The sequence below is a fragment of the Acanthopagrus latus genome, chromosome 20 (genome assembly GCF_904848185.1).
Source record: "Acanthopagrus latus isolate v.2019 chromosome 20, fAcaLat1.1, whole genome shotgun sequence".
In the NCBI taxonomy this organism is placed as follows: Eukaryota; Metazoa; Chordata; class Actinopteri; order Spariformes; family Sparidae; genus Acanthopagrus; species Acanthopagrus latus.
The window spans coordinates 13916566-13934481 of record NC_051058.1 but is presented as its reverse complement, the minus strand read 5'-3'; the positions used below and the strand labels follow the sequence as shown (position 1 = coordinate 13934481).

General features: G+C 41.6%; 3 protein-coding genes across 4 annotated transcripts; 2 read left to right on the top strand and 1 right to left on the bottom strand.

The window, feature by feature from the left end:
* Positions 1–619: 619 nt before the first annotated feature.
* klhl11 (kelch-like family member 11) lies at positions 620–3967 on the top strand. Its single transcript, XM_037081165.1, has 3 exons — positions 620–761; positions 870–1360; positions 2317–3967. The coding sequence occupies exons 2-3, from the start codon at positions 915–917 to the stop codon at positions 3899–3901; spliced, it is 2031 nt and encodes a 676-aa protein (XP_036937060.1). The 5' UTR covers positions 620–761; positions 870–914; the 3' UTR covers positions 3902–3967.
* LOC119010218 (7-methylguanosine phosphate-specific 5'-nucleotidase-like) lies at positions 677–9988 on the top strand. The gene is made up of 11 exons (XM_037082191.1): positions 677–811; positions 7027–7101; positions 7340–7415; positions 7500–7561; positions 7666–7735; positions 7851–7897; positions 8119–8204; positions 8454–8543; positions 8779–8941; positions 9225–9425; positions 9521–9988. Exons 1-11 carry the CDS (start codon positions 806–808, stop codon positions 9638–9640), a joined length of 996 nt encoding a protein of 331 aa, XP_036938086.1. The 5' UTR covers positions 677–805; the 3' UTR covers positions 9641–9988.
* fkbp10b (FKBP prolyl isomerase 10b) lies at positions 9795–17733 on the bottom strand. 2 transcript variants are annotated; one of them, XM_037081166.1, is made up of 10 exons: positions 17344–17733; positions 16903–17048; positions 15687–15876; positions 15351–15496; positions 14176–14365; positions 13851–13996; positions 13470–13659; positions 13250–13392; positions 12930–13093; positions 9795–12420 (listed from the first exon to the last, which is right to left on the bottom strand). In XM_037081166.1, exons 1-10 carry the CDS (start codon positions 17538–17540, stop codon positions 12229–12231), a joined length of 1704 nt encoding a protein of 567 aa, XP_036937061.1. In that variant the 5' UTR covers positions 17541–17733; the 3' UTR covers positions 9795–12228. The 2 variants fall into 2 exon arrangements, with proteins under 2 accessions (XP_036937061.1, XP_036937062.1); XM_037081167.1 differs by lacking the exons at positions 16903–17048; positions 17344–17733 and having other exon boundaries at positions 15351–15540; positions 15687–15819.
* Positions 17734–17916: the final 183 nt, after the last annotated feature.

Below are 17916 nucleotides of genomic sequence, written 5' to 3'. Positions count from 1 at the left end.
ATGTACATTAGAACTTGAAAAAAATATAGTTTTATATAAAGTATAGTTTTACATCCATATTACATTGATCTGTGTGTCACATTCAATAAATACTAACTTGACCCTTCATGCAAATAAAACACTATCCTGAAATCTTAAAAACACATCACCACAGTGTAAGAATTAAAAATAAACTGATGTGTTTATTACCAAATAATGGCATTAGAGTCGGTTGGCTGTCATTTTTTAAAATATGAAGATAATATCATAAAAAAAAGCACCTACAATCTAACTGATGAAGCCTGGACTGTGTTTTGTGGAGAAGTAATTCAAAATCAGAGTATATTTTATCTGCTGAAATGTTTCTGGAGACACAAAGTAACAATCTGCTTAAATTGCAAAAATAATTTAAAGGATGGAGTTGAATTAAAACATTCAGCTTTATGAATATGGAACTACCCCAACAACATAAAAATGTTTCAACAGTGAGTAGATGCTTATCTATGCAGGTGTTAACAAAGTGTACATCGTCAGTCGCTGGATAATTCGCTATGCGCATGCGCGACAGCGACGCATCAGTCAAAGTTAAATGTCGCTAAAATAAAGACGTATTAATGTGTCATAGCGACACAAAACATATCGCTAAAACCTCGGACTATTCTGTACTCCAGTCATGGGCATGTGTCTCCAGTGTGAACGCAGATATTAGCTTGAATCAGAGAGCCTCCTATTGACGTCCAGCCAAAACCTGAGAACATTTGGGCAGCTTGTTAAATACGGAAGTGAGCGCTCCTGTTTTCAGAGCAGGGCTGTGGACCAATTGCGCATGCATGTTAGTTTTTGAATGTTTATTTGCGTGTGTTTTATATGCCTATGATTTCCTCCCGAAGATAGTTAAGCGCCTTCACCTGCCACCGAGTGTTTCCCGCTGCGGTATGGCAGCGGCGGCGGAGGAGCCAGAGGACGGCGGCCGGAGCAGCGGCGCACCGGGAGCACGGACAGGTGATGGGGAGCCAGAGGAGGCCGAGGAGTTCACCTGCTGGGCCTACTGCTCCGAGCTCTCCCGGCGGCAAAACGAGCAGAGGAAGGCGGGGCTGTTCTGCGACGTGACGCTGGTCTTCAGCTCCGCCGGGGACTCCGCGGACAGGGTCCAGACCCTAACCGCACACCGCTCGGTGTTGTCGGCGGCGTCGCAGTACTTCACGCTGCTGCTCGGCGGGCAGTTTTCAGAGTCCGTGTCCGGGCGGGTGGAGCTGAAGGAGTGGAGCTCCAGCACAGGACCAGAGGCAGAGACAGTGGAGAGCGTCATTCAGTTCATGTACACTGGACAGATCAGGGTCACCACTGCCACCGTGCACGAAGTGCTGGAACTCGCTGACAGGTAATTTAGATTAAAAAAAAAAAAAAAAAAAGCACACATCTAATGAACACGCTTGCCCTTATTAGGCACGGATTTGTTGGCCTGCTGTGTTTGTGGAACACGAGCCACACCTTCTGTCTCCTCATGCCAGCAGGTTTGACCTGTTCACGCACCTGTGGAGCTTGGCACTACTTGTTTAGACTTGGTGTCATTATAGAAACATGGTGCACTTGGCAGGAATGTGAGTCAAAGATGAATCAAAGGCCTACATGTTGACCTAGATCTGTACCAGTAGTCTGTATGATCCAGGGCTGCAGCTAATGATTATTTTCATTAGAGCCTGACCAATACTGGGTGATTTGGGCCAACACTGACATTTTCTTTTCTTCAACTTTTATTGTCTATAAAAACATCAGTGCACTGACAAAATAAACTTACTGGGTACTGAATAATTCCAATCCCAAGTATCTATTTCTGCATTATTATCTCTAAAAGCAAAATTTCATCTAGGTTGGGCTATCATTTTCCTCACTGATTTATCCAAAAAAGCTGACAGTTTCACAAAAAGTCCAAGTTGATGCATTTAAATTTCTTGTTCTCAGCATTCACATTGGAGAAAATGGGTGAATTTTTGGCATTTTTGCAAAAGAGGTTACTTATTTGAATCGTTTAACAAGTTGCCAATTCAGGTTCTTTCTTTTAATCATAGATGGTTGTTTTCACTTTTTGATTAGTCAGGGCTGGTCAGGGTGTACACATTGTTCCTGACTGATGGCTCCCTCATTCTCCTGTGTTGCTGCATCTGTTCGTTGATGTCTTTATTGGTTAGCATGTTAGTTCCATCATAGCTGTACCTAACTTTAATTTAGACAAAGGACTGTTAAGCCAGAATAATTGAAAAATAAAGCTGCAAAAACTTTGTTTTCAGTGAATAAGAATAGTATATACTTTTCATGTTTTTTTCACTTTTCACACAGATTCCTGTTGGCGCAGCTGAAGAATTTCTGCGGAGACTTTCTGATGAGGAAGTTGAGCTTGTCCAATTGTGTTGCCGTGCACAGCCTCGCCCACATGTACAGCCTGGAACAGCTGGACAAGGGCGCCGCCGAGATGATCAGGAGGAACTTCCACAAGATTATCTGCAATGAGGAATTCTACACACTGCCATTTCACCTGGTTCGGGACTGGCTGTCTGACTCAGAAATTACTGTGGATTTTGAACAGGAGCTGTACGAGGCCATTGTGAAATGGGTCCGCCAAAACACAGAGGAGCGGGAGAAGCATTTTGAGGAGCTATTCAGGCTTTTGCGGCTGCCTCAGATTGCTCCCACCTACCTGACACGGGTGGTGAGGAAGGAGGCCTTAGTGGGAAACAATGCAGCTTGTCAGCAGCTGGTGTCTGACGCTCTTGAGGTCCTAGCTCTTCACCTTGAGACCCTCAAGTCAGCTGACTTAGAGCCGTGTGCCTCCTGCACGCCAGCAATCCAGCCACGATTCGGCCAGAACATGGATGTAATCATGGTGGTAGGTGGTGTTTCGGAAGGTGGAGACTATTTGAGTGAATGTGTGGGCTACTTCATTGCTGAGGACCGTTGGGTGAACCTGCCACACATTCACAACCACCTCGACGGACACGCCATCGTTGTCACTGACAGCCATGTTTATGTGGCTGGCTCCATGGAGCCGGGTTTTGCCAAGGTGGTGGAGCGCTACAGCCCTAACCTCAACTCCTGGGAGCAGGTCTGCAGCCTGACAACTCGTAAGCATTCCTTTGGCCTCACATGTATTAAAGACATCCTGTACGGCATCGGTGGTCATGGCAACTTCAGTCCCGGCTTTAAGGACGTCACTGTCTACGAGCCTGAGCAGGACGAGTGGCAAAACCTCGACCCAGCACCAAAGATACTACGAGACGTTAAAACAGTGAGCGTGGAGGATCGTTATGTGTATGTGATGGCCAGGACCCCTGTGGACCTGGAAAATGATGATGGACTGAGCACTCTGACCACTTGCTATGACACAGAGAGTCACAAGTGGCAGGAAGTGGACTCCTTACCGCTCATCGACAACTACTGTAGTTTTCAGATGGCTGTTGCAAACACCAACTTCTATCACACAGCTTCCTGCTGCGCCAAGAGCTACAAGGTCACAGCTGAAGCGGCTCAGCAGAAAATAAGCAGAAACATCTCTGACGACATCCTCGACAGCCTCCCCTCAGAGGTCCTCAGTGTGGAGGGCGCTGCTGTTTGCTTCCTGGATGAAGACGTATTCATCATTGGCGGGTGGAGGAACAGCATCAACATGGACAAGCAGTACTGCAAGGAGGCCTACCGTTACAGTGCAGAGAGGAAGCGCTGGATGCTGCTGCCGCCGTTACCTCAGCCACGTTGCCGGGCCGCCGCCTGCCACGTTCGCATCCCGTACCAGTATCTTCACGGTTGCCAGCACTACCCCATGCCCCAGAACCTGGCTTGCCAGCGAGACCGCATGCAGCAGATGCAACAGCTCCATCGCCGCACGCTCACTCTGCGCAGGCAGCTGCAGTCACAAATCGAATGTTGAGATCTAAAGCTGCGCATTCTTTGCACTTAATCTGCTAATAAACTCCTTGTTATTACTGCAATTTTATCTTGTTTTATGCCTTTATTGAGGTGAAATGTCTGCATGGGTTTACCTGGGGCTGCTTTGCAGGAAGATTTCAGTCTTGCCTAATAATATTGGCCTTACATTATAGCTTATGCCTTACTTTTATTCTGCTAGTAAATGATACTGTGATGAAAAACAAAGCTGATTTATTTGCTAAAATATGTAGCTGAGCTTTTCTATGTGGTCTGTGTTACAGTAATTCTTAAATGATGTCAACATGTTGTAGTGCAAGTCAGAATAAAACGATGATAGTTCTCAGTAAAACTGATTTGAGTGTTGAGATGTAAAGTTAGATAAGTAAATGATGTCTAAATTTTTTTGTAATTTTAATGTAGTGAGGGGGTATTGAACTCACCGTAACAACCAGCTTCAGCTTTCTACTCCTGTCATTACTTGCATCTGATTTCTACCTACCTCCAATTTCCACCTTGGTTTTATCTTTTTTTGCACTGTAGGGATTTAACTCTCTGAATGTTGGTCATATATAGTGTGTTTATAGTGTGTGCCCCACTTGAAATAGACAATCATTTATCTGATTTTTTTGTAGCAAGAATGAAGTATTGAGAAAAGCACATATTGGGGAACAGGGTGTTAAGATTAAATGATCCCCCATGATTAAAAACTGCTAAATACAGTGTTGCACAATATATATATTTTGCCATTCCAATGGATGTTTAAAGTTGTGTATGATTAACTTCTTTAGTATTTCCTCTGGCCAAAAATGGTTTTATTTGAGATATATATAGGTTGTTGCTCAGTTTGAAGATGGACCAAATATAACCATGATAATGTTGAGAAGTTTCTGGTTTAACTGTGGTTTGTTTATGCCTTCTAGTTTTTGAATTAGAGGTCATGTTCACAGATGGACGCTGTACTGTGGAAAGACATGTGAAACTCATTACAGCCTGAGGCTGGTATGTTTTTGTATACGGTTCTCTAAATGTTCCTGATTGTGCCATAAAATCCCAACTGCCCCTTAATGATAAAATTGAATTAACTTGTATTTACAGGACCTTGAATGTTAACTTGTAAAAACATTGTACAGTGTTGCTTTTTTGGCTACAATCTTCAGACTCAAAAACAAGAGTGTTGTGTGGACCACTTGCTGAGCTCACTGTATTTCTCGAGCCCTTGGGAAAATGCTAATGCCTGCGGTATCCCCAGCTAAGCTACTTATAAATATTATCTAATTATGCTTTTTGAGCCTAACAATTTTCTGTTAACACAATTTGAACAGCTTTAATTGATCAGTTGTATTTGCAGATTTTGATCCAATTTTCTTGTGTAAAGCGTACACAGCCACAGGATTCCAACACAGTGCAACAGTGCGGACATAACAGATTTTAGTGATTGGCAGTAGCATATAAATATCACATTTGAGGCTGGGTGTCGAGTTCATGTTTTTAAAGAATGATTTGCCAGTGCCATATATGGAGATTTCATGCAGCCAAACATATTGTGTAACATATTGTGTCAATCCATTTGTATGTGCAAGAGCTGCAAGTGTACTAATATATTTGCAATAAATGATAAATAATGAAATCTGAATCGGAAATCTATCTATCTATCTATCTATCTATCTATCTATCTATCTATCTATCTATCTATCTATCTATCTGTCTGTCTGTCTGTCTGTAAAGTGTGCCTTTTTGTTATGAATGGGAAAAACCAACAGTTGTGTTGTTAAAGTCACATAGGATACAGTGATTTCTGTGGCTTTTATTGACAACTACCATTTAATATTAGCATACGTGCTGAATAGCTCTGTATTCAAGCAGTAATCAACATTCCTTTGACTTTTATTACATATCCATAACATATAGACCTTTTGACTTGGTTTTGACCATACTTTGCTACACTCTTGCAAACAGCGGCTCACTACTGCAGTGTGATCCCATAGCTAGCAAAACTAGCAAGAGACTTGCTAGAGTGTGAATGTGTGAATTTTTATGATATAAATTCTGTATATTTTTATTTAACTCATATTGTTGCATTGTCTTTATAATTAAACGTTTAAATTTTTTTAAAAAAATGTTAGACACGGTACCACGGCGGAAATGCTCCCAGTGTGGTAGGAACCAAAGTGCATCGGAACCAAAGTGCTTATCAAGTAAAAAACGGAAGTGGGACAAACACAGATGTAAACAAATCACTCCAGGCGACTGCTAGTCCCTACAGTACTGTTTTTAAGTGTTTAGTGTTTATACAGATATACGCAGTCTGTCAGCATTATGCAGATTTAGCCGTCGCTCCGTAAAGCAGTGCTCGGCTCGCTGACTCGTCAGTTTGAAGATGGTAAGTTGTAACGGCTGGATGTTACGTAATCACTGCAGTCATACACAGTAGCGTTAGCAGCTTGTTAGTCAAACAGGCTATTTAAATCAAAATAATGTCAGATTTTGTATGCTGAAACTACTCAATACAACGTGGTTTAATTCAAGTACGGTGCACTGTTGTATAACGACTTAAACATGGTGTGCGAACATTTAAACGGAGAATATGCTGCAGTGTCAGGCAGCTTGTTAGTAAACTGCTGTTTTACTTAGTAGTAACTGTTTACAGTAAACATAACTGTTTATTTGTATTACAAGCTAATTTAAATGGGCACTGTAAAGTACTGGGAAATAATTATTTACAATATCAATGAGGTGATAATGCATACATTTTTTTCCATGACTAAATAGACAAGCTGTTCTCAAAGGAAATTAAGGCCCCAACAACACTGTTTGATGCAAGAAAGGTGGCAGGGTCCGCAACATATAAACAAAGTAAAACAGTTTGAAGTTTTATTGTCATTTTAGGTCAATCAGTCAGTGAAAATATTTCTCTCTCTCTGAGTAAAATTTCTTCCCCAAAACTACGTGTTGCACCTTTAACTGAAAGTCTCCTCTGGTTTACTGTGTGAATTAATGGAACTACTCTTCTTACTTACCAAAAGAATACGAAAAAAAACAGTCCTGTCCAGGAACACTCAGAAGAAATTAAAGATAAATAAAATGGCACATTACTCAAATTCGTTTTTCCTTTGGCTTTAAATTCAGGTTTATCATATCCCCTGGATCCACACACCAGTGCGGACTGTGTTGGCAATATGGCACCAGCTGACCAAGACCGAGGTGAGGACGTTTTACAAAGCTAAGTAAACTACGTCTGATTTGAAAATGTCTTGGCATGTGTGCTGGGTTTTAAGTATGTTAATGCAAACTCACCAAAAACCAAGATGCCTGACAAAATACATTATATATGTATAAATAATAAAGAATGTATGTGGGGTATTTCAAAACCTTCTCCTTCCCCAGGGACTGTGTCTGGAATTTCATATTAAATAATAAGACTAAACTCTTTCCTGTTCAGATCCCAGAGCTGGCCAAGTGTTCGGTGCTGATGAGGGAGCGCAGCAGAGTGGAGGAGACAATTCACGCCATGCAGCGTGAGTGTTACAAATTTAATCAGGAGTGAGATTGAACTCACCAAAACAAGGTCTTTTCTGGATGTAAGGTAGTACTGTCGTCAGCTGTTAGCCATGCCAGATTTTCACCTAATTACATTCATGAACACCAGAAGAGATACTTAACGGTAGACAGTCAAGGCCATATTTCTTCGAGAATTGAAGTCATGGGGAGTGAAAGTAGATTAGACTGCTGTTCCATCACCAAAATCTTGTTTCTATGCTTCCTCAGGTTATCTCAGATTTCGACATGACACTGACCAGATTCGCTCACAACGGGAAGAGAGTGCCCACCACGCACAGTAAGCACACAGGCCACAGATAACTGACTCTTTTGAAAGATTGTCATCTTGGCCAAATGTCGTTATTATGTTGTCCTTTTTAAGACTGTTAAAATATCTTCCTTGCTTGTTGCAGACATCCTGGATAACCGGTTGTTGATCAACGAAGACTGCACTAAAAAGGTAAATGTGCTACAGGTATAATGAAAGCCATGAATTGGTGTCACTTCTGCACTTGTACAATTGTTTCCACTGCAGTATCTGTAGCTTGTTTCATTCAGTGACATTTAATACTCACTTTGCTTCAGACTTTGAGCTCGCAGATAATCTTTTCTTGTCTGTATGCAGTAGATCCTGACACATCTGTAAATATGTGTTCATTATAATTTATTGATCCGCTGTAGATGAGGGAGCTTTTGAACACCTACTATCCAATAGAAATTGACCCGGGAAGGACCGCAGAAGAGAAGCTGCCTCTCATGGTGGAGTGGTAAGAAATAAACAGGCAGTTGTTAATAATAAACCATCACTGTACACTGTAAACTGAATTGTAATTTAACAATGACAGATGACACCCTTGTGATTTTTACCAGTGTTGCTTGGACCAGTTAAACGAGACATATCTTTTAGAAAAGAAAAAAAATCAGTATTTTAAACTTCCTCATTGCTGAAAAGACAACAGAAAAATCAGTCAAAACATAATGGAGATGTTATATTGGTCTTGTGCTTCTCTCTACAGGTGGACTAAAGTCCATGAGCTGCTAATTCAGCAGAGGATTAGGAAGGATTTGCTTGCCCAGGCTGTCAAGGAATCCAACGCTATGCTTAGGTATGCACTGTGTTCATATCCGGTGCAGAGAATAAATTAGAAAGTTATTCCATTAAATATAGAAACAAAGAAAATAAAGAAAACTCAAAAAGGCAAGGTTCTCTGCAATAAAAAAAACATTAAATTTGTCTGTGCTCAGCATGATAAAAAAAAAAAAATCATGCAGGCAGTATTTTAAACCAGGTGTTGGTGGTTCTTGTGTCATCTTTTATCTTGGTATGTGTGATTTCTTCAGGGACGGCTACAAAGTGTTTTTCGACCGTCTGGCGGAGGAGCAGGTCCCTCTGTTGATATTCTCGGCCGGCGTTGGAGACGTCCTCGAGGAGGTGATTCAGCAGAACCACGTCTTCCATCCCAACGTCCAAATCATCTCCAACTACATGGACTTCGATCACACTGTGAGTTTGACCACGTTTCTTACCATGTGCTTTATTGTGCAAAGTGCCCTCCATAATATTGAAATAAATGAGAAGCTCTTCCATTATACCTAAACATAAAAGTGAGCTAGGGACTGAGCCCTGTGAGGCGAGAAATTATCTGGAATATGAAGCAAAACCCAAATCAGCAAGATTCTTCCTGACTCACAGCAATGCACCATATCAGTTTTCAAAAGTTTTTCTATAAATACCAACAGTACCAAAATAATTTTCCCATAATCTTAACATCTTCTTGTTAATAAAGGGGGTTCTGCAAGCCTTTAAAGGCCAACTGATCCACACCTTCAACAAGAGAGAGGGTGCTCTGTCGCGTGCAGCCGGCCTCAGAGAGCTGCAGGGACGACCCAACGTGCTGCTGCTGGGAGACTCTTTAGGAGACCTGACCATGGCTGACGGGGTCTCCGAGCACCAGAACGTCCTCACCATCGGCTTCCTCAACGACCAGGTCAGACTAACCTACAGTGACATCCTGGGATTCTTTATATCAACACATTTGAGTTTTAGAACGTGGGTCCTGACTGTCTGTGTTTTGTTTCTTAGGTGGAGGAGAGAAAGGATTCGTATATCAACTCCTTTGACATCGTGCTGGTGAAGGACGAGACGCTGGACGTCCCCAACGCCATCCTCAGACACATTACCTCATGTGGAGACGACAAGTAAAACGCACAAGGTGGAACGGGACACTAATGGGCAATGTACACACAAGATGGACTTGTTCGCTCTATTCACCGTGCTGCATGCCGGACAATCATCACTTACCTCAAACCAGACCGTAAGGCTGGGCTTTTTTAAAACCGCTTTGTTTACCAGAGAGTATTTTTGACCTTTTCAGTTTATTTGAAACACATTACACGTACAGGGCCACATCACGTACATTTGAAACTTAGTTTAGAAGAATCCCAGGTTTATGCAGCAAACGTCACAGTAGAAACTCTGTTCTATTCAGGAAGACCAATGCACCATCTCAGCAAATGTCTAGTCAAAACAATTAAAGAGTCATTTTTAGTATTTCTTTTTTTCCTCTTCATTTTAAGATAAGACCTTTTTATGTGCTAAATTTTACTTTACAGTACGGGATGGGCTGTGTTTAAAGGAATAGTTCTGTTATTTCAAGTTGGGTTGTATGAGATACTTAATACTAATAATCCATAATATGAATACCTACTGTGGATGACGCTGCCGTCACTCCCCCAGTTTAGAAGTTAAGCAATGTACTGCTGTGGCTAAAGTTAATCTGTACACCTAAAAAAGGCCCACACAAAATCAATGTAAGTTGAAATGTACGGTTATATTTATAATGTTTTCGCTGCTTCACATTTACATTTATCAGTAGAAAAATGAACCTTTTATTTTGCTTTCCAAAGGTACCAGACTCCCTTAACAGTCATTTTGCCTCGCAGAACGCAGGAGTTGGCGGTCTACCGCGGCCTTGATTGGATAGTTCATTCGTGTCATTGCGTGACTTCTGTGTTTTAAAGCATAATTTCAGATTCACCAAAGTCACATAATAACAAAAACCAAGTGTCAGATAGTGGCAGCAGTTAACCAGCGACTGCCTTGTGCCACAAAGTAAAATGAGTGTTTTTGTGAAAGGAGTCTGGTAATTTTCTATATTCTGCTGTTTCTCCAAACTGTGAATACATCAACTATGGATGAATACCTCATAAAACCCCACTTCAAGATGCTCCTTAAAGCAGGGTGCTAGTCTATCAGTCTTAAAGCTATTCTACTAGTTAATGAGTTAGTAAGAAATAAATTGAGTTTTGTTAGTCATAGACGAGAAAATGTTACAGGGCAGTGAAGGTGCTTGTTTTTGTTGACTCGTGGGAGTCTAAAAACTATGAACTATCCCTTTAACCAACATTTTTGCATCGTCTCTGTTTGCTACTAATGTTTTGCAGTGCAGTCTAATTATAGTCAGGTTAGAAAGGTGGCCGCAAGTCATGTTGTAGCTTTTGAATTATTTTCTTTATAGATGCATCAATATTAATAATACCTGCTATAATACTTCTAATAAGTTGATAGCAGTATTCAATAGTTTCTTAACATTAGTACATATGCAGGTGCACAACACGTTAAATATGTGTTTTTTAAAATGACTTAAACACTTTTACTGTGTTACTCATTTAACCCTAAATGACACCCTGAGCCTGTTTATACCTGGGATTAACATGTGTCCTGGTGTTAGAAGGCCTCTCTAGTGACTCACTTGTGAGCAGATCTTAATTCCCATGCAAATAAGCACGTACATCACTGGGACACAACCTTTTTTTTTAAACAAAAAAAAAAATCTATTGATCTATAACATTTGCTGAATTAACAAGAAGTTACAAATGAAAAATAATTTGTGTTAGATGGCTTTTCATAAAGTTTACAAAATTTCTCCTGACTCAACAACTTAGAAAATCAAAAGATTTTTTTAAGGGAATCTGGGGCCTTTCTCCATGGGTGATAAAGAAGTAGCCTATAATTTCCCTTTAAAGACTCCCTTTAAAAAAAACAAAATTTTGTTAGTGTTTCAAAAAGTTTATAAAGTTTCTCAAAAACCATCTCTTACTTAATTATTTGGGTCTCCTTGTAATAATAATCATTTGGCAAATTGTATTTTTGTTTGTTTGTCCCAGCAGTGAACATGCTCTTTTGTATATAGAGCTGGGAACTGAGATCAATGCATTCTTCTTCCTACAATACCCACAATGCAACTTGCCCTCCAACAGTTCATTTGGAGAAGAGACCTATAAACACTTTGATGTTAAATTTGTGCAAGTTTGACACTGAGAAATGTTGCAGTTCTGCATCTTGCAACAAGAAGTGCAACTTTAAAGACACATATTTTTAAAGATGGTGTCTGCTGCCCTCAACAGTTGTCCTGGTGCAACGCTTCATTCGTTGTAAATACAGATGCTTCCATGTCAGATGATTTCTTTAGCCGGGATAAAAGTCCTGGGATAAAAATTAAACAATTGTCTGTTTCTTACAAACATTTTAATCAATGTGACTTTCAGGGACAAATAAAAAAAGGTGCTTGTTTGGTTTTCTGAAATACAAAAATCAAAATCAAAACAAACATACAACAACACAACACTCCACAAAAAAAGGCCCTTTGCACTATTTTCTTGTCATTTAAAAAGACTGTCCGACGTGTAACAGAAAGTAATAAACCACGATTGAAAAGTCTCTCGTTGCTTGTTTTTTTTTTTAAGGTGTTGGGGTTCATCCCTGAGAAAGAGTCAGCGCGTCAGTCCTCATCACAGCTCATCGTGGGCCTCTTCTCTTTCTTTATCCTCTTGTACCTTCAGTTTGAGCTCCTCTGCCTTGATCAGTCCGTCTTTATTTCGGTCCTGGTTGTTGAACATGTCAGTGATGACCTGCTCCATGGTCAGGCCGGGCTTTATTCTGCCTTTGCCTTCTGCCACCTGCAGCTTGATGAACTCCCCGAACTAAAGAAGTGTCAACAGATAAAAAAAAAAGAGAGAGTGAAGTTGTAGATTTGTAGTGCAATTTTCCAGTGATGGTGTGCGATGGTGGCATTCAGGAAAACAGTGCTGTCAAAAACACCCTAATTGCTCACCTGTAGTGTCCATAAGTGTTCAGGGAATTCAGCTCATCACTCACCATCATTTATTAATAATCATATTAATTAATAATAATATTACTTCTAATAATAAGAGTGTGTGAGATTTTTAAGTAATGTAATTCTTAATGTGACCACCAGATGGGGTCAAACTATAACATTTTTAGTCTTCATCAATTTTGGTTGGAGTTTTATCTTTACTTTTTGGAGCAGAAGTACATTTACTCAGGTACATTACTGAAGTAAAATTTCTTGGTATTTGTACTAAATTTTGCCAAATCTAGTACCTGAGTACCTATTTCACCCCTGCAGGTCAGTGCCCATTATCTGTCGTGTGACATAGTGCAGATGGTGTCGTTGTTAGCAGTAACCTACCTCCTCCTGTGGCACCTCTTGGTTCTTGTCGATGTCCAGAGCTTCGAACAGGTCTGCAGGACTGTCCTGGAGCCACACGAACAGGTAACCAGGTGGCACTCCCTTCTCGAAGCTCATCAGCTCGATGTCAAAGACCAGCACGGCGCTGCTCGGCACACCAGTGGCTGCCGGACAGAAACAAGGACACCATTTAACTATTTCCATCTTATTATCTGTGAAGATGTTTCACTTTTTATATACCGTTTATTGATTATCTGGAATGTTTGTGTTTCATGTTATCCTGTATTTTCTTAACTAAGAGAGAAAAGTTGTAGCCTCACCTCCTTTCTCTCCGTGTCCGAGGTGAGGCGGCACCGTCACCAACCTCCTCTCCCCCACGCACATGCCTCGCAGGCCCACATCCAGCCCATCGATCACCTTGTCCGCCCCGATCACTGCGTCCTGAAGGTTGTCATAGTCGTGTCTGAGGACAAATCGCAGTGGTTATTTATGCTTATTTGTATTGATCTAAAATACGTGTGGGGCGTCTGGGTGACTCACGAGGAGAAGAGTGGCGTGCCGTCCATCAGCGTGCAGTTGTAGTGGTAGTGGACGAGGTCGTTCACCTCGGTGGTGTCGTTGCAGAGCTCAGGTTTGTGGAGGATCTTGATGTCCACGGTGTCGTTGGGGTTGTGGAAGTCGATGACGTGGATGTCGAACACCAGCACAGCGGAGGGGGGGATGACGTCACCTGGACAGAGCACAAGCACACATGATTTAATTCTTTATGATAACAATGTTGGGAATTATTCCATTTCTATTCAGAGAGTGTTGCTATAGCTGCTATCCGTCTTTTATTCTTGAATGTTTTAAGCCTCTCTCGAATGATGTGGAACAACTAACCAACAGTTGTATTTAAATCAGTTCAGAGAGATGCTCTACCTGCTCCTTGCTCTCCATACGCCAGGTGTGGAGGGATGATGACCCTCCTCCTCTCCCCGATGCAGACCCCCAGCAGGGCCTGATCCATGCCTGGAATCACATACCCCATCCCGATGTAGGTGTTGTACGTGGAGTTCCTCTGGTAGCTGTTGGTGGTAACACACAAGCAAAGTTTTAATTCAGATAGATAGAGACAACAAAGGTTTCTATCTACCAGAAGTAAAAAAAAAAAATAAATAACAGAGCAGTAAACAGTCTTTACCAGTGAATTGGTCTAATCCTCCAAATGATACTGTGTTATAACTGGCATGTGAACTGAGCTCACCTGCTGTCAAAGGTGACTCCGTTCAGGAAGGAACCGTTGTAGTGATACCGGACGTAATCCCCGACAATAGTCCTGCGAGTGCACGACTCGGGAACCACCTGATCGTCGATGGTGACGTTGTCTTTTGGGTTGTGAATGTCCACCAACAGGACATCAAACACCAGCGTCGCCTGGGAGGGAATCTCTTTCCCTGGTGGGCAGAGAGAGGACGGAATTGTTTGATATTCAAACTTACCAATATGTTACCTAATCTGTGTTCCATCTGATCTATTTATTGAACAGACGTAATCACTTGTTTCACTGCAGAACATTACAATTAAAAGGTCCGATTTGTGAGAATAGACTATTTCTGAGTCTCATTCCCAACTTATCAAACACAAATGGGCCCTTTAAATTAATTTTAAAAACATTTCTCATTTTAATGTTTGAGCAATATTTTTTTTTTGCTATTAACTTTTGCATTTCTATGACAATTTTTAATGGTTTCAACTTTTGCCTCGGCCTACTGTACTTTCTGCCCCGTGGCTTTTCCTTGTAAACAAGTTAAAGTTATGTTTACATTCTCAGCTTCTCACCCAAACACCCTGTGTGTACATCCAGGAGGCCTGACAGATGTGAAGAATGTACTTCCTCCCTCATCTTTCATTTGCAAAGGTGTTGAAATTATTTTGAATCATGCATTTTTTTTTAACATCCATGTTTGATTACCTGTGCTCCCTCATGTAAACAAATATGATTCCGTGGGGAAGCAGACATAAACAAATTTGGATCTAGCGTGGCGCAGCTGTACGAATGTGTTTCAGTGTGGAAAAAAACAAAAGCAGGAGATTAAACAACAAACTGGACTGAGCGGGAAGATGTGGTCAACACAGATTTTATTCTTCAGCGAGAACTGGAGGTGAGATTTGAAGTTTGTATCAACAGTAATATGCTAGCTCACGTGAGCCTAAAGGGCTGGAATGTTTACCGTTGCTTGATGAGCCTGGATGAGTTAACCCCTCACATTACCAGACCATCTGTTTCTTACAGCATGTTTTGAACGAGGTTAGGTTTAGGAGAAGATCATGGTGTTGTTTAAAGTAAGTAAGCAAGCTGCTGTATTTGACACACTGGCTGTGATTTCTTGTCATAAGTTTAACCATCATTTACTCTCCCCTAGTGTCTTTTGTACTCACCTGATCCTTTTTCTCCGTAGGCTTTGAAGGGTGGGATGACAATGTGTCGGCTCTCACCCACACACATGCCCAGCAGGCCCTCATCCATGCCCTTGATCAGCCAACCCTCGCCCACTAACGAGTCATGGGTCTGCTTCTTTATGTAGCTACGTAGGGCTCATACAAGGGCAAAGTCAAACACACAACATACCTGGTAGAGCAGTACAAATACATTAGATCGGTCACTCAGACAGGCATCGATTCAGAGCTTGAGATAACAGTGAGACAGACAGATAGATAGATAGATAGATAGATAGATAGATAGATAGATAGCGCTTAGAGCATTTTATTATTCACCTGGAGTCGAAGACGGTGCCGTCGAGCAGCGTGCCGTTGAAGTGGTAGCGCACAAAGTCGGTGCGCATCACAGAGCGTTTGCAGTCTTTGGGAGTGCTGATGGTTTTGGTGACAACCAGGTCGGCTTTGTTCCACAGATCCAACAGCTGGATGTCAAACACCAGGGTGGTGTCTGGAGGAATGACGTCACCTGTAGACGTGGTCAGGTGAAGGTCAGATTGGACTTTACACATCAGTCTCAAGAAGTGTTGAGAAGAAACAACACTGTTATCCACACACCTCTTTGAAATGACACCTTTAATGATCTGAGGTTGACATCCATGTTTTTCTATGATATAATGGACTAACTGCTGTGAACTTTGGCACACACGTTCATGTCCACCTCAGAATAAACTATAATTTTGGGGTTCACTTGTCATCAGGTCCAAGCTTCAGTTTAGCAACAGTAACAAGTTTTCTGTGCTGGAATTCTGTCATAAACCTGGTTTAATGCAGTTTAATGTTAGTTAGATCATTTCTAACAGAGGCTAATTTTTTAAGAATAATATCAAGTATGTTCCCTCTAAGCACTTCACCAGGAGAACTTTAAGTTTCAGCTTTAATAGGTATTGTGTTTTCATTCAACTTTAAATGAGGTGGGCTAATGTTTCCTAGGTTGGATGACCAAACTTTACATTTTTAATGATTACGCTGATAAATAACTTAATAAATACAGCCATCATTACAAATTTCTTTGAACCACAAAAAGTTCTCGGCGTCTGTAACTGAAGTTGAAAAAAAAAGTCTAAAATTACATTGCAAACACTTTTATTTTGAAGTGGGTCAGTAGGGAATGTTGGAAAGGTGTTAAAAAAAAACAAAAAAACAACACTTTAATTCGTCATAAAATACTTTTAGAAAAGACGTCTTTTCTATATGTTTTTGCTCAGTGTGTCATCAACTAAAATACATAAGATTAAAACTACAGTTTGACAAGGGGCCCCTATATAAAGAGTGTTTGTCCACACACACACACACACACACACACACACACACTGCAGCTCTGGAGGCCCTTGAGGATCTGGGGCCAACCCTAAATCTCAGATGTGACCCTCTGAACGATCACTCTGGGAAATCTGCAGTGCTGCATCTAAACATCCTGTTCACGGGTCTTTAAATTCTGCAACAAAATTCCAACTTCACTCTGGTGCAGACTGATATTTTTTTTTCTTCTTACCTGCACCGGTGCTTCCATAGGCCAGGTGAGGCGGGACTGTGACTCTTCTGCGCTCGTTCACACACATGCCCTGCAGGCCCTTATCGATGCCAGCGATGAGCCGACCCTCCCCGAGCAGGCCCACCTTGGCTTCTCCTCTCTGATGGCTGCAAAAAAGAAGAAAGCAAAATGTTAACCAAGACAAAAGGAAAATGTCAGATGTGGGGCAACTTAAAAATAAAAAAAAAAAAGAAAAAAGAAAGAAAAAAAAGGGGGAAAAAAAGGAGGAGGAGGGCTACATCTTTAAAGAAAGCAGTGTAAATTACTTCCCGGCTCTCAGCTCTGATACTTCTGCAGCAGGACTGTCTGGCCTCTGCAGCGTAATTACAAACTTTGCAGGGAGGGACACGCTCAGAGAAAAAATCTCTAAAACGGATGCATTAAAAAAAAACCTGACCTTACCTCGAATCGAACGTTTTCCCGTCGACAAACGTGGCGTTGTAGTGGTACCGGACCATGTCTCCGCTTTTGGATTCCCTCACACAGACTTCGGGGATGAAGTATCTGTCCACGACTACATCTCCGAGGACGGGACTGGGGTTGCACTCCACAGATGACCACGTAGTGAGGAGGAACAGGGCAAAGCAGCAGTAAAACATGTTTGCAGTATCACGACAAATAACTTAGGAAGGATGATAAAACCACAAGACGCGTAAACTTGAGGCCTACAGCCGGGTGCGCGCTTTTACGCAGAGAAATGGGCCGAGAGCTGCAGATGTGGAGCAGGGCAGCGGTGTCTGAATGCTGTAAACGTGGACAATCCCCAGGTTGGTGTGGAGACTTTTTCACCACAGGGGTAGGAGTGACGGAGTGACGGAGTTTGGGAATGGGAGGCGCTGTGAATCTCACCGCGACAAGAAGAGAGCGCCACTTCCTTTAAGAAAATAAAAGAAATCCGCGGCGGAAAGGATTTTTTGCCGCTGAAAAGACGCAAAGAAAGGAAGTCAGAGCTTTAACTCGCATGTTGTTTTACTT